Source organism: Hyperolius riggenbachi, chromosome 6 (assembly GCF_040937935.1).
Source record: "Hyperolius riggenbachi isolate aHypRig1 chromosome 6, aHypRig1.pri, whole genome shotgun sequence".
NCBI lineage: Eukaryota > Metazoa > Chordata > Amphibia > Anura > Hyperoliidae > Hyperolius > Hyperolius riggenbachi.
Genome location: NC_090651.1, coordinates 149,265,920 through 149,288,005, shown reverse-complemented (window position 1 = coordinate 149,288,005; position 22,086 = coordinate 149,265,920). Strand labels below are relative to the sequence as shown.

Below are 22,086 nucleotides of genomic sequence, written 5' to 3'. Positions count from 1 at the left end.
AATGTAAAGTGCTATGATTATTCTTCATAGTGTATGCATATATTTACAGCATCCCTGCTTCTTTTTGCAGATTCTATCATTCATGGTGGCTCGTTAAGCACTTGGCTTCCTTAGAGGCCATGTTATCAGTAGCGTCCCTATCATAGGGCGCAGGGGGGCGGGGCGCACCGGGTGTCAGACACCCAGGGGGGTGTCACCACGACCCCCCACAGCAGATGGTGAAAGCAGCGCTAGAAGGAGGGACAGTGGGGGCAGCTGTGGGGAGGGGGGTAATATCCCCCCCTCCCTCACCTGGGACCCCTCCTTCTGCCTCTAGCTAACTGTCGGGAAGTGCGGGCGGCCGGAGGCGTGCTAAGAATTACTCACCTCATTTCCGCGTTCCAAGCGTGGAGCGCAGCCACAGCGTCATGTCGTTACAGGTCTCCGCCTTCAATGCCGCCCACTGTGCCTCCTGATTAGTGGAAGCACAGTGGGCGGCATTGAAGGCGGAGACCTGTAACGACATGACTCTGCGCTCCACGCTTGGAACGCGGAAATGAGGTGAGTAATTCTTAGCACGCCTCCGGCCGCCCCGCACTTCCCGACAGTTAGTTATGGAGGGGGAGAGAGGCAGAAGGAGGGGTCCCAGGTGAGGGAGGGGGGAGGATATTTCCCCCCTCCCCACCGCTGCCCCCACTGCCCCTCCTTCTAGCGCTGCTTTCACCCTCCTGGGGGCAACTATACTAGCTGTACTTACTGGGGCAACTATACTGGCTGGGGGCAACTATACTGGCGGGGGGCAACTACACTAGCTATACTTACTGGGGGCAACTATACTAGCTATACTTACTTGGGGCAACTATACTGGCTGGGGGCAACTATACTGGCGGGGGGCAACTACACTAGCTATACTTACTGGGGGCAACTATACTAGCTATACTTACTGGGGGCAACTATACTAGCTATACTGGCGGGGGGCAACTATACTAGCTATACTTACTGGGGGCAACTATACTAGCTATACTTACTGGGGGCAACTATACCAGCTATACTTACTGGGGGCAACTATACTAGCTATACTTACTGGGGGCAACTATACTGGCTGGGGGCAACTATACTGGCGGGGGGCAACTATACTGGCGGGGGGCAACTATACTAGCTACACTTACTGGGGGCAACTAAACTAGCTATACTTACTGGGGGCAACTATACTAGCTATACTGGCTGGGGGCAACTATACTAGCTATACTGGCTGGGGGCAACTATACTAGCTATACTTACTGGGGGCAACTATACTAGCTATACTGGCTGGGGGAAACTATACTAGCTATACTGGCTGGGGGCAACTATACTAGCTATACTGGCTGGGGGCAACTATACTAGCTATACTTACTGGGGGCAACTATACTAGCTATACTTACTGGGGGCAACTATACTAGCTATACTGGGGGCCACTATACTGGGGGCCACTATACTAGCTGTACTGGGGACTACTATACTACCTACACTGGCTCCTGGCGCTACCTAAACTAGGGGGCACCTCTCACTACCTAAACTATCTAGGCCAGCCAGCCCAACATCACCACCAGCCAACCAGCCCAGAATCGCTGGCAAAAAGGCCACAGCATCAACCCCAGTCAGGCCAGCATTTACTTCAACCAGCCAGGCACAGCCACAGCATCACCGCCAGCCAGGCCAGCCACAGCATCACCGCCAGCCACAGCATCACCGCCAGCCGAGCCACAGCATCACCGCCAGTCAGGCTACAGCATCACCGCCAGTCAGGCCACAGCATCACCGCCAGTCAGGCCACAGCATCACCCCCAGCCAGGCCACAGCATCACTGCCAGGCCTTTCAGTCCACACAGTATTGCCAGCCAGGCACAGCAGCCAGTAGAGGAGAATTCAGAAGCCAGGTGAGAGGTGTCTACCATATTAAGGGGGCATTCTGCCCATTTATGTGAAATGCTGTCTATTTATGTGCCTTATGACTGCTGAATTTGTCTTGTTGGTGGCCTCATGATTGCTGAATCTGTCTTGTTGGGGGCCTCATGATTTGTTGGGTGCCTCAAGATTTTTGAATTTGTCTTGTTGGGGGCCTCATGATTGCTGAATTTGTCTTGTTGGGGGCCTCATGATTGCTAACTGTGAGACTATGGGAAAAGCTGAATCATAATCATATGAGACAATAGCCTTAAACCTACTTTTTTAGCTTTTTAAAACAGAAAATTAAAACTGGGGGGAGGGGGTTTCTAAAACAATACATTTTTCAGGAGTAGGATGGATGAAATTGTTTATCTTCACAGTTTATTTTCAACTTGGATTTTCCATAATGTTCACGTATGAGTTAAAATGTTTGTATTTAGTTTAAATTGCTGTTGCCACTTTGCGATAGATAAGTGACTTTTGGGTTGCAGTTTGGGCACTCGGCCTCCAAAAGGTTCGCCACCACTGTCCTAATCTAATGTCCCACCATTGGTAAGTTCATGTAAATTTGTCTCCACCCGTGACCACACCCACATTTTGGTCCATGCCCACACCCATTTTTCAGCGCAGCCGCACAATGTAGCCCCATTACCCTAGGTACGCCACTGCATGTTATTGCACAGGTGACAAGGCATATTTTTGATAGAATGTACACTGTATCTACTTGATAAGTATGCACACTTAATTTGCATATTTGCTTGTTGCTCAATGTTTGATGGCTTTGAATTCCACAGATAGATCCTTTCTGTACAATTGCTTTACTTGTTATTCATCTATTCTCAGAGTCACTTCCGTGAATGCTGCATCACTGGTGCCATTGGCGGTTGTGTCATCATCGTCTTTGGGTTTGGAAGGGGTCTCTTCTATTGAAATTCTGGTGGAATCTGGGGTCTCTTTATTCTCTAATACCTTTTGGATCTCCACTTTCACTTCTTGTTTTGTGGGTGCCTTAATTTCACCATTCTGAGCAGGAGCCTTGCTGGCCAGTGTGTCATACAGGAATTCATACTGTTCCTAAAATAAAATGAAGAATATTAGTACTGCCTTGTAAGTGACTGCAATGGTCAGGTATCCTGATCCTCTATAGCAGGGGTAGGGAACCTATGGCTCGGGAGCCATATGTGGCTCTTTTGATGGCTACATCTGGCTCAGTAGGGGTTGATTCAATAAGCTACAATGATCAAGCAGCGCAGCTTAGTGTGGCAGCGCAAATACAATTTTCAAAATAGGCACGCTACTGCTGTAGCATGCACTACTTACTTACTCACCCTACTCCAAAACGAACGGCTGCTCCAATTGTCCCACTCTGGACCCTGTCAGGTCCAGTGACTTTGTAGGACTAGATCTCCGCAATTTGGCCCAAGAGGCTACCTGTCAAGTGACAGGCAGCCTATTGGGCCAATCAAAGTTTGTGGATCTCGTCCTACAAAGTGAACCAACCCCCAAGTAAGCTAGCTAATTGTACAAGCTGTTAGTCAGTATTTCTCCTGTCTGGCTCTCGGGGAAATTGCTGATGTTGCTGAAACCCAAGAGAAGCTGATGACGTGTCTGACACTTCCGCTGCCTGGCGGATAAACTGTATACACATCACCATGGCAACAGGGACGTGAGCCCTACTGTCCCAGTTTGAAAAATATTGTATGGCTCTCACGGAATTGCATTTTAAAATATGTGGCGTTTATGGCTCTCTCAGCCAAAAAGGTTCTTTACCCCTGCTCTATACATTTATAAAGCAGAAGCTTTAGTGACTGTTATATAATTGGGTCATATGCGCAACTTACTGTTTGGCAAGTTTTCCAGGTTAATGCAATTTATGTAGTGAGTTATGCAAAAAGCATAACTTGCAAAACACATGCAACAGTCACATTACTTGTATAACAAGTAATGTAAGCGTTGTATCTATGTAATGTGTGTAAACTCTGTGAACTTAACATGCACACTTTAAAGGGAACCTAAATTTCCTTTTAACCACTTGAGGACTGTGGGCTTTACCCCCTCCCCCCCCCCCTCCTCTTAAGGATCAGAGCCCTTTTTTCCATTCAGACCACTGCAGCTTTCACGGTTTATTGCTCGCTCATACAACCTACCACCTAAATGGATTTTGGCTCCTTTTCTTGTCACTAATACAGCTTTCTTTTGGTGCTATTTGATTGCTGCTGCGATTTTTACTTTTTATTATATTAATCAAAAAAGACATGAATTTTGTCAAAAAAATGATTTTTTTAACTTTCTGTGCTGACATTTTTCAAATAAAGTTAAATTTCTGTATACATGCAGCACGAAAAATGTGGACAAACATGTTTTTGATTAAAAAAAAAACCATTTAGCCTATATTTATTGGTTTGGGTAAAAGCATTTACAAACTATGGTGCAAAAAGTGACTTTTCCCATTTTCAAGCATCTCTGACTTTTCTGACCACCTGACATGTTTCATGAGGGGCTAGAATTACAGGATCGTATAAATACCCCCCAAATGACCCCATTTTGGAAAGAAGACACCCCAAAGTATTCACTGAGAGGCTTAGTGAGTTCATAGAAGATATTATTTTTTTGTCACAAGTTAGAGGAAAATGACACTTTGTGACAAAAAAAAAAAGTTTCCATTTCTGCTAACTTGCGACAAAAAAAAATGAAATCTGCCACGGACTCACCATGCCCTTCTCTGAATACCTTGAAGTGTCTACTTTCCAAAATGGGGTCATTTGTGGGGTGTGTTTATTGTCCTGGCATTTTGGGGGGTGCCTAATTGTAAGCACCCCTGTAAAGCCTAAAGGTGCTCATTGGACTTTGGACCCCTTAGCGCAGTTAGGCTGCAAAAAAATGCCACACATGTGGTATTGCGGTACTCAGGAGAAGTAGTATAATGTGTTTTGGGGTGTATTTTTACACATACCCATGCTGGGTGGGAGAAATCTCTCTGTAAATGACAATATTTTGTTTTATTAGTCCCAAGTGAAAGATAAGGGCCAAAAAGATTTTAATGGCGGAAACTTGGACTGGTTTCCACCAGAAAGGCTGGGCATAGCTGCTCTCCGGGTGCTCGGTGATGAATTGTGTGGCTTTACGGTTGGTCTCAACCACAATTAAGTCCAAGAGAACCTGGGTGATGAACAGCTGCAAAAAGTCTAGGGCCGTTCCTAGATGAGCTGTCACCACCTGGACTCCAGACTGGGCGGTGAAAGGGGGCACTACCGGTGCGGCGGAATCAGGGGATTGCCAATCTGGATGTGCCAGCACCTCTGGGAGTCTATGGGTACTACGGGCCCGTCTTCTTCTTGGTGGCTGCGACGGGGGTACTACTGCACGTACCACCGTACCAGTTTCAACTTCCATGCTGGCGCTCACCACTTCACCAGGGTCTACGGAAGTACTGGTACTAAGTCCAGGAGATGCTGCGCTGCTGGTGCCTGCCTCACCAAGAAAACTATCATCAGCGCTAGCACCACCCTGCTGCCCTTGAGGCGGATCCTGCGCCACCTGCGGTCTAACGACATGGGGTCTGGTACGCCTGGCTCTAGCCGGGACCAAAACCTTGTCATCACTTTCGGTCAGAGAACCACTGCTTTCCACAGGTTCAAATTCGGACCCGGATGATTCGTCGTCTGAGTCTACCCAAAAGCTCTCATCCGACTGGTCCATGTACCTGTATACCTCCTCATCGGAAAGCCCCCTTCTTGCCATTGTGGACTGCTAAATTTATGGGGTTTTCCTCCGAGTCTACCCAGAAAAAAAGAGCACCTACCTAGCAAAAGGGAGTATTTGAGAGGTATTGGGGGTGGTTGCGAGTGGGGTCTCAGAGGCAATCAAACAATCACGGGACAATCAAAGCCGATCACGGGACAATCAAATACAATTACAGCACAATCGAATCCAATCACAGCACAAGCAAATCTGATGCACTCGGAAGGTGGTGGTTGGAGGTGGTGGGGGGGAGGGTGGGGTTGGGGGTGACGGGAAGTGGGGTCTCAGAGGCAATCAAACAATCACAAGGCAGTGGGGGGTTGATCAGGAGCCCGCACGGGGCAGACTGAGTCACGGATCTGATGAGAGGCAGACACAGGGGGTTACTGATCGAAGATCAGTTAGTGATTGCTGGGGAGGACAGATGTAAACAATGCGCAGGGGATGTAATCAGGAGGGGGGTCTGAGGGCAATGGAGGGTCTGGGCAGGTGATCGGTTGCCCCCGCGGGGCAGTTAGGGTCTGCTCTGATGGGTGGGGGTGCTAAGGGGTGATGGACAGGTGATAGACAGGTGATCAGAGGGGGATCAGAGAGGGATCAGGGGGTAAGCTAGCTGTATACAGATGTATACAGTATACAGGGGGGTAGTCTGGGATGGGGTCTAGGGGTGATCTAAAGGTGGGGGGGATCAGGGGTGATTAGGAGGCAGTTAGGGACCTAAACTAAGGGATAGCGTCAATAGTTAGTGGCAGGTGGGGGGGGGGTTAGTGGGGTGCAAGGGTGCTGGCAGGGGTCTGCTGGGGTGATCAGGGGGGGTTTGAAGGCTGGGGTGGGAGATCAGGGGGGCTGTGGGCAAAAAAAAACAGCTGTGTTGTGTATACTTACAATGACTTCCTCCTCGATGGTGGTCTCTGGAACAATGAGACCACGAGGCGAGGAGAAAGCCTGTATAAGGCACTTTGTTTACCTAACAAAGTGCCTTATACATGTTGATAGGCGGAAATCTGTATTCCTCCGCTCGCCGGCGCTGCTAATTGGCCGGCGAGCTGGAGGCTAAATTGCCGGCTATCGATCCCCGGCGGAGGATTGCGTCACGGATGACGCGATCGCTCCGCCCATGCCCGTACAAGGACCGCCGCCTCTGTGCATGCGGCGGTCCTTGCGGGATCCACTTGCCGGCCGCCTCTGTGCAGTGGGCAGTCGGCAAGTGGTTAAACAATACCAGTTGCCTGGCAGTCCTGCTGATCTCTTTTGCTGCTGTAGTGGCTGAATCACAGACCCGAAACAAGCATGCAGCCAATCCAGTCTGACTTCAGTCAGAGCACTTGATCTGCATGCTTGTTGAGGGGCTGTGGCTGAAAGCATTAGAGACACAGGATCAGCAGACGAGTCAGCCAACTGGTATTATTTTAAAATGAAAAATCCATATCCTTCTCAGTTTAGGTTCCCTTTAAGTTTACCAAACTTTTGTGCATATACCCCATTATGGTTACAAGGATAATTTTATATTCATGTAATGCTTTCTCAGGTGCTGATGACTCTAGTGGTTAGCGTGGGCTGAGCTCACCAAAGATATAGAGTCTAAGTGATGAGTTTTCACCAGAGCATCCCACAAGGGATAATGGGCTATCACCCCTAGTGGGCGACAGACTACTTTGCTGCCTAATAGCAAGCAGATTGCAGCACCCAGGATGGCCCCACCAGTAACAGGTAAGAGCAGGCGATGTGTAAATGACAGGGTGGAGTTGAGACAGACTGAGGTCAGACTGGGGGCAACAGGTGTAGCTGAGGTAAAAAGTTGAAGTCAGGGCAGGCTAAGCAGACAGACTGATCAGCAGCTGCGTTTTGGTGCACAATTCACCTGCATTTGTGGAGATACTCATCAGGGTTGATTCCCTATAACAAATAGCGTGCCTTATCAGAGTTAATGTGCCTTATCAGAGTTAGCGTGTCTTATCAGAGTTAGTATGCCTTATCAGAGTAGCATAGCAAGCGCTATGAACTTATGCCTGCTAATTGGCAATGACAAGAGCTCCACTTGTCCTGCCCTGAGCCTCTGCAGGTCCAATCACTTTAAAGGACAATATCCCCGCACTTTGATTGGCCCAATAGGCTTGACAGGAAACTTAACTGGCAGCCTATTGGGCCAATCAAAGTGCGGGATAATGTATTTTAAAGTGATTGGAACGGAGCTCTTGTCATTGCCAATTAGCAGACATAAGTTTGTAGCGCTCGCTATGCTACTCTGATAAGGCACACTAACCCTGATAAGGCATGTTAACTCTGATAAGGCTTGTTAACTCTGATGAGGCATGTTAACTCTGATAAGGCACACTATTTGTTATAGTGAATAAACCCCATAGACTTTTATGTGCTGACATGCAAACAAGGGCATAAGAAGCCTAATGGGATGCACGCATGTAGATGACCTTGTGGACCCTGTGTGAGAGGCCAAAAGTATGACAATACAGTTTATGAGTTTACGTACATGCATACATTGTAAGAATTATTTTCATGTGTTCTCATCTCATTCACCAAGCCTACTTGCTGTATTATTTACACCAAGTAACTTTACAACAGTGGTTTTCTGTCTTTCTGCAAAGGGGCTCATCAAAGATGATCATAGGTCTAAGAACAGGCTAGACAGACATTTTTAATTTAGAGAATTTAGGAATTTAGGAGAAGCTGGAGTTTATTTGCTATGTAATTGTGCAGTACTGGTTATGCAAAGAGCTATCTAAAGTTACATGAAAACATTACATAATGATCATTGCTTGATTTGATTATTTATGAGTGGTTTCGGAGATGATTGTACGTTTCTGTGTATTTACCCTGCATCATGTGCTTAAACCAGTGATAGAAAGTATTTTGTCAAAATGAAATGTTGTGGCCTTTTTTTTTTCTTTGTTTTCTCAACTGCAAGGGTTCTACCACCTTTCTTCTCCTAACTTTTCTTTAGAGTCACTACTAACACTGGTTGAAAAATATCCATTTGTAGGGGTGAGTTTTTAATTGGTTTAAGTAAGAGTCCATTCCAGACACATAAAAAAATTACCTTATATTTATCTAAATTATACAGTGCAATTGGATCTGCTCTGATGTTACAGACTGAAACAACTACTTGAAGTGCCTTAAATGAGATATCAGGCAATCCTAAAGAAAATAAGTGCTACTTACCTGGGGCTTCCTCCAGCCCCAAGCTCCCAGCATGTCCCTCGCCGCAGCTCTGCAGTCAGCCGTTCGCCGCAGCTCCGTCCCGGTCCCCAGCGATGACGTCAGGGCAACCTCCAGGTTGGCCTGTACTGTGCCTGCGCGAGCGGCGCTGTCAATCACTGCCACGTGGGCCGGAGCGGACTGTGTAGACTGCAGAGCTGCGGCGAGGGACATGCTGGGAGCTTGGGGCTGGAGGAAGCCCCGGGTAAGTAGCACTTATTTTCTTTAGGATTGCCTGATAACTTCTTTAAGATAGCTTTTTATATGCAGGTCTCCAATGGCCTATGCCCAAATCAATAAAGTAACCATCATTCCCAGATATAACAACATAAGCAGAACTGGGTGTACAGCTCAGTCCCACGTTTTTTTTTTACCTACAGCATGTCTGAAGGTCTTATTAAGAACTGCCAAAGAATTTCAACCCATCTTTCATAGGAATAATTAACTTACAGATATCTTCCTTGAACCTCTATTGCACTGATTGAGAGAAGCTCCTTGAACATTGCAGTAAACTGCAGTAAATAGCTTTGCGTTTTTTTTTGCCAAGGAGGGGAGGTGGGGCCAGCCGCCAGAAGTCGAGTGATGTGGGCTCGGCTTCATGGGACAAGACACTGCTGGTAACTATAGCTTTATTTTACAGTGTGGCTACAGGACCTTGTAAATCAGGATGGAGGTCCACTTTAAGAAACACATCTCTGTCTCTCTCTTACATAATACTGTTGTTGTAAATAACTACAACACAATGCATGCTGCTTTTCCTGTTCCTGTGTATGTGCATAGGTTGTTTTTTCGAGGTTGGAGAGCAAAATCATATATAATCGGAGATGGAGGAAGGTTTCTATGCCAAAAGCTTACTCTTTGGTTGCATTCATTTAGCCAAGAAATTGTACCATCCTGATTTACAATGTCATACTTACAAAAGAAGATACAATTCCTGGGCGTTGTCTGCGCAGATTTTTCACAATCTGGAAGACATCAATGACTCCTTCCACCTGTGCACTTTCTAGAAGGTGCCACAGAGCACAGAATGTTCCTGTCAGCTGAGCTCCATCACTGTACAACACAAAAGAAAAAGAGACAAAGATTACTGTAACAATACCTGCAAATCTGTGTGTGTGTTTGTATATAGATATGCATATACAAGGTAGTCCCTGGTTAACGAACGAGATAGGTACTGTAGGTTTATTCTTAACCTGAATCTGTTCTCAAGTCGGAACACTTTGCCATCTCTGTCCCCTGTACCTCCTCTGTGCCTCCAGTGTCCTTCTAAGTGTCACCTCTGCCCCCTGTACCTGCTTATACAAGTCTAAAAGCCATTTTTTCTTGATTTTTTCATAATTGGACTTGTAGTTTTTGAGAAAATCAATTTTAAAAAATTCAATGTTTAACTTGGTCCCACAGAATCATAGAATTCATGCCGTTCGTATCGTCGGGTCGTTCGTAAGTCGGGCGTTCGTACGTTGGGGGCTACCTGTATATATATATATATATATATATATATATATATATACAGTATATTGCGCAAACTCCGATGAGATAGATAGTGTATATACATGGTCAATGAGCATCTAATAATTTCCAGATCATTCAAATTCTTAGTTATTTTTATGCAAATTCCTAGTCAATTTTATATTTAATATTCTTCAAGAATTCCATAATATTTATTTTTCAATATTTTGATTAAAATTCATCAACTGAGTTGCTTTTCTAATGTGTTGCTATTTAAACATTTTATTTGACAAAACATTTTTTTTTAATCAGTAAGAAAAACATATAAAAGTATACAGTATGACTTGCCTAAAGCTTTAGGTGTGATTACAAATCACTTTAAAGAAAAATGTGTATTCATTTATACAGAGCTGACACTTTTTCTTTAGTGTTTTATAGAAAACGTTGAAGGCTTACCCTCCCTCTCCTAATAGCGGAACCTGGTGCTCCCCTGGTAGTCACTATTGCCATCACTTGGGAGTAGAGATGTCGCGAACGGTTCGCCTGCGAACGGTTCCAGGCGAACTTTGGGGGTTCGCGTTCGCCTGCATCAGGCGAACTTTTGCGGAAGTTCGATTCGCCCCATAATGTTCTATTGAGCAAAACTTTGACCCTCCATATCACTGTCAGCAGACACATTATTGCCAAACACACTTCTCTCACTGCTGGAGGACCCGCCCTCCCTCCCTCCCTCCTCCAAGCAAGGTCCTTATACCATTTGACTCAGTTGTCTGCCTACACTAATTACTTATGGGACAGCTGCAACACACTCTGCTAGGGAGATTTTAATTAGCCTCTTGTGGGCTCCCTCCCTCCTACCGGAGATCTGCCAGGGAATTATACTATTTCAAAAACCAGTTTACATCATACCATGGCTGGGAATCGAACCCAGATCTCACTGTGTGGTGGGCAAGTCACCCTAACCACTGTACCACTACAGTAGTAACTGAAGCTGGCCTAACATTTACCATTTATGCTGAATGCAATAGAAACATTAGGTTGCTTAAAGGGAACCTTAACTGAGAGTGATATGGATGTTTCCTGTAAACAATACCAGTTGCCTGGCAGTCCAGCTGATCTTTGTGACTGCAATAGTGGCTGAATCACACCCTGAAACAAGCATGCAGCTAATCCAGTCTGACTTCCGTCAGAGCACCTGATCTGCATGCTTGTTCAGGGGCTGTGGCTAAAAGTATTAGAGACACAGGATCAGCAGGCGATTCAGGCAACTGATATTATTTTAAAAGGAAAAAACCATATCCTTCTCTGTTTAGGTTCCCTTTAAGGATTTGTAGCATAAAAGCCAACTCACATTGGCTGGGATTTAAACCCGGGTCTCACTTTGTGGTGGGCAAGGACCCTAACCACTGTACCACAACAGTAGTAACGTAACTGAAGCTGGCCTAAAATTTACCATTTATGCTCAATACAAGAGAAAAAGTAGACAAGACAAATAACATTTATATCACACTTTTCTCCTGGCGGACTCAAAGCACAAGAGCTGCAGCCACTAGGGCATGCTCTATAGACAGTAGCAGTGTTAGGAAGACTTGCCTAAGGTCTCCTACTGAATAGGTGCTAGCTTACTGAACAGACAGAGCTGAGATTTGAACTCTGGTCTCCTGTGTCAGAGGCAGAGCCCTTAACCATTACACCATGCAGCCACTGCTTACGGATATGTAGCCAGACATGGCCTTGTCTTTCAGAGGTTCTCTACTTGGGAGCTGCCATTATCATCAATTGGAATCAGTGGGACAATGCAGAATAGTGCAGGGAGGTACATAAGGCTGTTTATGTTAACTGTCTTGGGATCTGCAGTAATCACCTCCTATCTACCTCACTCTCTGGATGTCTCTCCTGTCATTGTATTCATCTCCACTGTCTACATTCCTATGAACGTAGCACTGGCAGTGAGAGATGAATGAGGACACACTGACAGGAAAGCCAACCAGACATCAGCAAAGTTCCAATAAGCTGGAAACCCCATGATTTGTAGTTATATCTCTGCTCACATGTCCTTAAATTAGTTCATATTTTTATGTCTCCTACTCAGTGTTAGGCCGATATATTCTCTTGGAGTGGAGGCAGCCAGTTAATATATCATTATGTTATTGGCAGTAAACTGTAGCACCCAAGTTAAACCCATGCATACATGGGCAGGAACTCTACACAGTTTGCTAAGTAGGACCTTAGCTCAGCGTTCAATTGATGTCAGACAATTGACTGCGCTTGGAGTAATGTTCAAAAAAGTTTTATGCTAAGTACACGTGTTTTTTTCAGTCGATTTTCTGTCCGGTCAATTTTAGATTCGATTTTCCAGTTGATTTCTTGCTCGATTCTCTCATATTTTTTATCTATTAACATTCACTTCTATGAGAAATCGACCAGAAAAACAATCAAAAATAATATCGGACATGACGGAAATTATCTATCAAACCATCTACCTAACACAAAATTGTATGGTGTCATGTACATAAGGCAGGAAGTTAGTCCCTCAAAAAGGATCCTAAAACAGCAAGAACAGAGGGTTTTTTTCAGATGCGTAAATACTAAAAATTGACTTGTGGAGCTTTGCAGTGGGATTTAAGATTCCTGTAAATGTCCACAATTCCACAATGTAACCCTATTACCAGAGCTTATATTAACAACTTTGTCTCCAGTTACCAGCTGCAATCGGAGGCAGCTTCTACATAAATCTCATGTCAACAGTTTTTAACTTTGTTTCTCCCCTCCCTATTACCAGCCCAGGCCAGTGCCCCTCATCTTTAGCAGGCAGCTAGCAGTCCAGTGTCCCTCATCTTTAGGAGGCAGACCACTATGTCATGGAAGCAGCCTACCCTCTTGTTGTCATTGCTGGAAGGGCACAACTCACTTACCCTACTTATGCCCTCATTTCACTGCTATTTGGAGAAGGGTGTGACGGTTTCAGCTACTAATACATGGTTACCAGTTCTCCGAATGATAAGGTTTCGCTTTCAGACATGGCTATGTTATCTAATAATAATAATACCTGCAATGGACCAGCAGAGGCACAGATCTGTCATGCCTTTGGTGTTCCCCTATTTTCTTGCTTGAAATGGCCTTCTTTATCTTCTCAATCATATCCAATAACTCGTTGGTGTCTGTAGGAAGAGTTTTGTCCCACTTTTCATAATGGAATTGGGAAACTTTATTTACATCTTTCCACTGAAACAGAATAATGTTGTGAAGTAAAGCTTATTATAGATGATATATAGGAAGTCAAATGATCAATCATTTAAAGGAAACCTGAGGTGAGAGGGATTTGGAGGATGGCATGCTTGTTTAATTTTAAATAATGCAAATTACCAGGCTGTCCTGATCCTGTGCCTCTAACATGTTCAGACATTGACACTGAACAAGTATGCAGAATTGGTGTTTCTGACTGAAGTCTGACTAGATAAGCCACATGCTTGTTACAGCTGTTTGATTCCGAAACTACTGATGCCAGCAATATCAGCAACACTGCTAAGCAACTGGTAATCTTTAAAAGAAAATAAATATGGCAGCCTGCATGCCCCTCTTACTTCAGGTTCCCTTTAACGAGAAACTGAAGCGAAAAAAGTTATGAAATAATGGATTGGTTGTGTAGTACGGATAATTACTAGAACATTAGTAGCAAAGAAAATATTCCCATATTTTTATTTTCAGTTATATAGTTTTTTTATAACATTGCATCATTCTCTAATATGTGCAGTGTTCACACTACTCAGCATTCTATATGATTTTACAGAGCAGGCTAGTGAACTTTTGAACTGTCCTCTGCAGGAAAAAAAATTCATTGACTGACACTTGAGATAATAAGCTTCAGAAGACAGAGCTCTCTGCGACTTTGAAAGTCATGGAGCTCAGTGGCTCTTTTGCATAGATAACAACTGAGTTCCTTAAAGAGAATCTGTATTGTTAAAATCGCACAAAAGTAAACATACCAGTGCGTTAGGGGACATCTCCTATTACCCTCTGTCACAATTTCGCCGCTCCTCGCCGCATTAAAAGTGGTTATAAACAGTTTTAAAAAGTTTGTTTATAAACAAACAAAATGGCCACCAAAACAGGAAGTAGGTTGATGTACAGTATGTCCACACATAGAAAATACATTCATACACAAGCAGGCTGTATACACCCTTCCTTTTGAATCTCAAGAGATCATTTGTGTGTTTCTTTCCCCCTGCAGCTATCTTCCACTGAAGTGTCAGGCTGTTTCTTCCTGCAGAGTGCAGACAGCTCTGCCTGTATGTAATTCCTCAGTATGTGAAAGCCCAGCCAGCTCAGAGGAGGATTTATCCAGCTTGTAAAAGATAAGAGAGAAGCTGCCCTAATCTAAATAATACACAGGCAGTGTGCAGAGAGGGGCCTGGAGGGGGGAGATGCATCACAGAACTACAACACTGAAGAACTTGGCAGCCTTTCAGACACAGGCTGACAAGTCTGACAAGAGAGAGATAAGTTGATTTATTACAGAGATGGTGATAGTAGAACGTGCTGCAGTAAGCCAGAACACATTAGAATAGCTTTTGGAACTTGTAGGATGATAAAAAACAGGATGCAATTTTTGTTACGGAGTCTCTTTAACTCTTCCTGGGTACTGGAAACAATATTAGATTTATGTCTCTGCTCCTAATGTTTTATTTCTTAGCTGTACTACACAACCAATTCATTCAATCATATGTTTTTTTTCACTTCAGTGTCTCTTTAAGTGACTATTAATTTGAACCTTTTAATAATCAAGACAAGCATGGCTTACCTTGGGATGCCTGATCTGGAAACAGCGTTCAGTAAAGCTACCATGTGATTTCTCACTAGCGAGCTCTACCTCCAGGTCATCATATGTCTTGCTTTTCTCCTTCCAGTATGGAGCACAGCTATCTTCCTGCAGAGACAAAGACAACACCCCAATTTTCACATGGAAAAGACACTTTAAAGGGACTCCGAGCAGTGCAGAAACTATGGAAAGATGCATATCATTTTAAAGCTCTCTTTCTCCTCTTTCCAATGATATATAAACCACCGCCCTTCACCGTTTAGTTTTCGCTATTTTCGCGATTGAAATTGCCGTGGCTGCGATTTCGATCGCGAAAATAGAGAAAACTAAAAGGTGTAGGGCGACGATTTAGGGGTCGTCAGAAAGAGGAGAAAGAGAGCTTTAAAATGATATCCATCTTCCCATAGTTACATTGTATTACACAGGGCGACTTTTTCCTAAAGTCAGCAGCTCCATTCTGCTGAATGCAGCTGCTGACTTTGAGAAAAAGTCGCCCTGTGTAATACAATGTAACTATGGAAAGATGGATATCATTTTAAAGCTGTCTTTCTCCTCTTTCTGATGACACATACATCGTCGCCCTACACCTTTTAGTTTTCTCTATTCTCGCGATTGAAATTGCGGCCGCGGCAATTTGAATCTCGAAAATAGCGAAAACTAAAAGGCGTAGGGTGGGGGTTTTTATATCATTGGAAAGAGGAGAAAGAGAGCTTTAAAATGATATGCATCTTCCCATAGTTTCTGCACTGCTCGGAGTCCCTTTAATCCTAAATTATGACTTTATCAGCAAGTCCACTCTGATTAGTATTATGACTAGTAAGCATGGTTTTGTAGGGGTATCCTGAAAATTCCTAAAAATGGAGATCTGATGAAGAAGCACCACTCACAGCGCTCTCCTGGCTGGATGATGTGTTCAGCATAACAATGACTTTGACTTTCTTCTGGAATATCATTCGCCAGAAGTCGGGCAATGTGTTCTTCAGAGGTGATTGTGCAGCAATGACCTCCCGATTTCCCCAGTATCCCTGAAACAACACAAAATACATTATAACTTAATTTGATTGCTCTCTGGCTTATAACAAAAAGCACCCACAAATAAAATGAAATGTAGCACCACATAAACAGCTTAGACTGAAAAAAATCCACCAGAAATGTGCCTTAAAGAGAATCTGTATTGTTAAAATCGCACAAAAGTAAACATACCAGTGCGTTAGGGGACATCTCCTATTACCCTCTGTCACAATTTTGCTGCGCCTCGCCGCATTAAAAGTGGTTAAAAACAGTTTTAAAAAGTTTGTTTATAAACAAACAAAATGGCCACCAAAACAGGAAGTAGGTTGATGTACAGTATGTCCACACATAGAAAATACATCCATACACAAGCAGGCTGTATACAGCCTTCCTTTTATATCTCAAGAGATCATTTGTGTGTTTCTTTCCCCCTGTTCTCATGCACTGAAGTGTCAGGCTGTTTCTTCCTGCAGAGTGCAGACAGCTCTGCCTGTATGCAATTCCTCTGTATGTGAAAGCCCAGCCAGCTCAGAGGAGGATTTATCCAGCTTGTAAAAGATAAGAGAGAAGAGAGAAGCTGCTCTAATCTAAATAATACACAGGCAGTGTGCAGAGAGGGGCCTGGATGGGGGAGATTCATCACAGAACCACAACACTGAAGAACTTGGCAGCCTTCCAGACACAGGCCTGACAAGTCTGACAAGAGAGAGATAAGTTGATTTATTACAGAGACTGTGATAGCAGAAAGTGCTGCAGTAAGCCAGAACACATTAGAATAGCTTTTGGAACTTGTAGGATGATAAAAAACAGGATGCAATTTTTGTTACGGAGTCTCTTTAAAGACACATTAAAGGTAAACATGAAACATTAAAAGGATCTTGGGAAAACATTCTAAGACTAGCTGACCTAAGCCTGTTAGAAAACGGGCTCTAGCTCTGTCGCTGCACATGCGCCTGCCACGCGCACACATCCACTGCTCACACGTCGCCGCACGCACGCACACACCCACCCGTCTCTTGGCCCCGTCCTCCCCTACAAGCCGCGGTCACGCCTCCTCCGTGTCTCTGCGTCCCTGCACATGCGCAGTTGCACAAAGCACGGACACACACACACACACACACACACACACACACACACACACACACACACACACACACACCCTGGGACACAGAGACCTCTTTTATATAAGAGGATTAGCCTAGAAGATAGCGACTCATAACCAATGACATTGTACATCCAGGGTTATATAATATTACATTATATTTTGCAACTGTAAATTATGCAACATAGACAAACACTTTTTTGTAAACTTGATTTTACAGCAAGAAGTAGCACTTCTCTTTTGCAGTATTTTCTGTAGTTGTCGAGGTATTTTACTGTAAAATATAATACACCATAAAATATAACTACACCAAACATGCTTACACTCTGTTACCCTTTTTTGCAACAAAATAAAACCCTCACTTCTGATTCTGCTAAATGAATACCAGTCGCAGAATAGCAAAAATTATCTTTATACTGGTATTTTAATAAATCTGGAGAATAGCTGCCATAGATGTAAATAAACCTACTATTATATATGAGGCATTGATGTAGGAAGACTCTTCATAGTCACTGTCCTCATCTGAAGACATCTCAGAATCTTCTGTCTGTTCCTGTTCAGGTTCATCTTCCAACTTGATCAGAACACGGTTAAATTCATCTGTGTTGAACAGAAACAGCCTTACAGTTAGTGGGAAACTTGAATTTCTCATGCTATATATAATACTATACATAATGTATATAATGTATGCTATACATAAAGTGTAATATTAGATTTAATTGTATAAAATAAGCAAAAGTCCACTATGAACAAGATGTCTGATGTCCTAAGTTCAGGATCTTTTTATGTATATTGTGTGGAACATAGCATTATTTTGAATTGCAAGAAGCTTTGCAATTTTTTTCCTCTATTATTCATTTTTAGAGATGTTGCGAACGGTTCTCGAACCATTCGCCGGCGAACATCTTAAAATCTGTGGGCCTTCTACTACTTCCGGGTCGCAATGACCCGGAGTAGTACGCCTGCGCTGCCCGGCGGCGCGCATCCTAGATCGCGCTCCTGTTGCCGGGCACTTTCTGCGCATGTGCATGACGTCATGACGTCATGAGTGACATCATGCTCATGCGTAGAAAGGGCCCGGCAACAGGAGCACGATCTAGGACGCGCTCCGCCGGACAGCGCAGGCATACTACTCCGGGTCATTGCGACCCGGAAGTAGTAGAAGGCCCAGAGAGATTCGCCCGGCGAACGGTTCGGGCCATCTCTATTCATTTTTTATTACCTGGTTTACTGGACAAGCTAGTAAGGGGGGGTGCACATTTAAAAAGGGCGCCACAGTCATTTGGGCGCCAGAGAAAGCCACTAGTAAAATGACTGATATTCCACTAACATTTTATTTTTCCACTTAATTTTATTTGGAAATGTAATCAGGAACTGTAATTTCGCAATTTCATGCCGACTACAGTGGTTAATAGCAAAGCCACTAGAAAATTCTATCTTCACCTTGTAGTTTGAGTAAATCAATTTTAAAAATGCAAAGGAAAAATTATTTTTAAACTGTCTTTTTAAAAAACATTTTTCCTTTGCTTTTTTTTTTTTTTTTTAAATCGATCGTCTCAAAACCTACAAGGTCTTTTTGAAAAATAAAAATGTTTTCTTGTTTCCATTATTCCCCTTAACAATTTTGGTGACGATAGCCTGTATGGTGGTTATTATCTGATATCTTACTGTAAGCTTAACCTTACCTTACTCTCACATGAGCCATCCAACTCAATGCCTCAACCCTCCATCAAAGCTTAAGCCTAAAACACTGTGATGCCTGAGCCTAAAACATACACCCCCTGGTGATGCCTCAGACTAAAAACCCACTGCGGATGCCCAACCTAGACACCCCTCGGCAATACTTAATCCTAACCCCCCCTCCCACGATGATGCCAAACCCTTAGATGCCTCCCCTCCACTGATGCCTAACAGCTAATAATATGGGTGCCACCATAGGTGCCTATGTTAATAGTGCATTTAGCAGCTATTATGAGTAATATGGCCCCTGAGCCACCCAATAAAATGACAGGTCCCAGGGCGACACGCTACGCAAAATGTGGCTACAATTAGCAGGCACTTTCACCCAAACTAACTATATTCATCTAAAGCTGTGCTGAGAAACCTAGTCCCACTAAGGCATGAGCCTGGGCGTTGTGATGCTCTAAAGCAGTGGTCCTCAAACTAAGGCCCGCGGGCCGAATGTGGCCCCCTGAGGCCTTTTTACTGCCCCCCCCCCCCCACACACACACACACACACACAAAATCTATTACTTATAGACGTGGTCAGTTACATCTTTAAATATTGGTGAATAGCAGTGCTGGCTCCACCCATGCACATGGAAGCCAGAAAGCAGTAATTCGCTGGTTTCCAAATTAAATTCCACATCAGGTGGCACTACTGTCCACTGCAGATTGTCACCTGGATATGCTTCACTGTCTGGCCCGCAAAGACTTCTACATCATTTTATGTATACTCCGGCCCCCCAGCAGTCTGAAGTATGTTGACCCGGCCCTCAACCCGAAACTTTTGGGGACCCCTGCTCAAAAGATTGTCTGAGTACAAATTTTACTGATTTGTTACTGCTTTTTCTGAAATAAACAATAGTTCCCCCACAGATCCCCTTGTCTATTAATGGCTTTCGATTACTTACATGGAATAACCGATGAATTTTGGTTCTTATCTTTGTTATCTTGGTGATTTCCTGCAGTCTGTGGTCTCCAGTTTCTATATGATGGTAATCTCTGAAATAATTAAAATGTGGTAAGCAAAATATTCTTCTAATATGTTAATTTGTGTTACACAGGAGGCAGAGTTTGAGATTAGTAGCCCATAGCTTACAGTTCCATTTAATCAAACATGATAAGTATACCGTACAACAATTTTCAAACTACTAATTTCAGCTAAAGCTAATAATCATGTTTGGAGAAGTTTTAGCTTTCACTATCAACAACCAGGATTCTTAAAAAATGTTTATACAGCAGCTACATAGATATTTGATGAAAAATATCCCATCATTTACTAATTATATATAATAAAGTTGGTATGTAGTAATTCTCCAGTGAAAACTAATAAAATAATTCTGAAAAAGGTTCATGAGTTAGAAAAACTGGTCATCCCCACATTGGTAAGTCAAAGGGCCATATGCAATTCACTTTTCCTCCTTAGATTTCTCCTAGGTGATATTTTCACACCTGATTAATAAAATGCCTTTTACGCCACCAGCAAGTAGGAATATACATTGAATAATTTTGACAGTGCAATTTGAAAACAAAGTGGTGAAAAACTAGAGTGCTAAAAAGGTATTTTAACCTTCTGTGGACCACGCATAGTAAATCCTACACTGCACTTGTGGCTGCCTAAGCCTGATGTGGCGTAGGATTTACGCCACCTGTTTTTACCGCTCTCACCACAATCATGCGCACCCGAGAGGGGAGATTAAGCTGTCATATGACAGCCAACATCTCCCCTCAATGATCAGCAGCCATGGCGATTGGCTCCTGTTCATGTGATTGCTACAATCGCCGGCCGATCGCAGTGATCAACCTAAGCAGCGGCGGTAGGAGGGGAAGAAGAGGACCGGGACTCACCTTCCTGATGTTCCCCCGGCGATCGTTGCTCCCCTCCACTCTGCCCGGCATCCCTGCTCACTTTGCTTGTAATGTCAAGTCCAGGCTTGATGATGTCATCAAGCTGGGCCCCAGAACTTAGCAACAGTGCTTGCACGGATGCCGGGCATAGTGGAGGGAGGTAGAGCTGCTCATTGCTGGAGCTTGGGAGGTGAGCAATGGTTGCTGGCTATACGGGGGACCAATGTTGCTCTCCACGGCCTCGTGATCACGGGTAACCCGTGAACCTAAGCTGTTTTACCTGATCACGACGAGGTTGGATTCCGAATTCGTGATCAACTCTCGATCACGGATTCAGTTCCAAATGCACCAGTAATCGTGGTCCAAATCAAGCCGTGATAATTACCTGAAAACCCGCCGACTTTAGCCCTCTTACATGCTAGAAACACCACATTTGCAGTTGTTATATGTTAAGGAGAACAATGGGAAGATTTTTTTTTTTTTTCAAAAAGACCTTAAAGTTTTTGAGAAAATCGATTTTAAAGTTTCATTAAAGTCCCATTAACGCGGAAAAATCACTGGACACTGCGGCGGATCTGGAGCGATCGCGATTAGAGATGCTATGCATGCTAATCGTGAACACTAAACGCTAATTGCAAATCGCTGGCAAACCGCTGCATGTAACACGTTTGCGGTTAACGCTACCCGCAAACGCGGTAGTGACTACACTGCCATAGTGTTACATGTTGTATCGGTTTAAAAAAAAACGCTAGCATTTTGCCTTGAGCGGGAATCGCGCAATACCAGTTAATATATTTACCGCATTTATATGTATACTTTTTCCTTTGAAACCTCCTTTGAAACTTTAAAATCGGTTTTCTCATAATAAAAACTATAAAGTCTTTTTGAAAAAAAAATTCCATCTTGTTCCCACCGTTCTTCTTAACATATCTGGCAAATGTGCTGTTTCTAGCATGTAAGGGGGCTTTGCTGTTAACCGGTGAAATCGAAACTTTAAAAAAAAAATATCAGAAAGAACTTTTAGTTTTTGAGAAAATTGATTTTAACCACTTCTCACCTTTATAATCCATGCAGTTTTGGTGATCATAGCATGCATGGGGGCTTTGCTATTAACGTTAACCACATAACGACCGCCTAACGCCGATAGGCGGCGGCTGTTCGTTTGTGGATTTACATGGAAACGGCCGTTCGAGTGGCCGTTCCATGTCAGTTCAAGGAGGGTGTCTCCGTGAACAGCCTGCGAGCCTCCGATCGCGGCTCGCAGGCGAAATGTAAA

At 43.9% G+C, this 22,086-nt stretch overlaps 1 protein-coding gene across 3 annotated transcripts in view; it reads right to left on the bottom strand.

The window, feature by feature from the left end:
• Nucleotides 1-698: 698 nt before the first annotated feature.
• Nucleotides 699-22,086, bottom strand: part of PTPRC (protein tyrosine phosphatase receptor type C) — a 414,848-nt gene continuing 393,460 nt past the window's right edge. For all 3 annotated transcript variants that reach the window (XM_068240076.1, XM_068240078.1, XM_068240079.1), the window contains 7 exons: nucleotides 19,874-19,964; nucleotides 17,710-17,840; nucleotides 16,015-16,152; nucleotides 15,110-15,235; nucleotides 13,358-13,533; nucleotides 9,777-9,912; nucleotides 699-2,979 (listed from right to left, as the gene is read on the bottom strand). In XM_068240076.1, coding sequence (XP_068096177.1) covers nucleotides 2,731-2,979; nucleotides 9,777-9,912; nucleotides 13,358-13,533; nucleotides 15,110-15,235; nucleotides 16,015-16,152; nucleotides 17,710-17,840; nucleotides 19,874-19,964 — 1,047 coding nt within the window. In that variant the 3' untranslated portion in view covers nucleotides 699-2,730. The remainder of the gene's footprint in view (nucleotides 2,980-9,776; nucleotides 9,913-13,357; nucleotides 13,534-15,109; nucleotides 15,236-16,014; nucleotides 16,153-17,709; nucleotides 17,841-19,873; nucleotides 19,965-22,086) is intronic.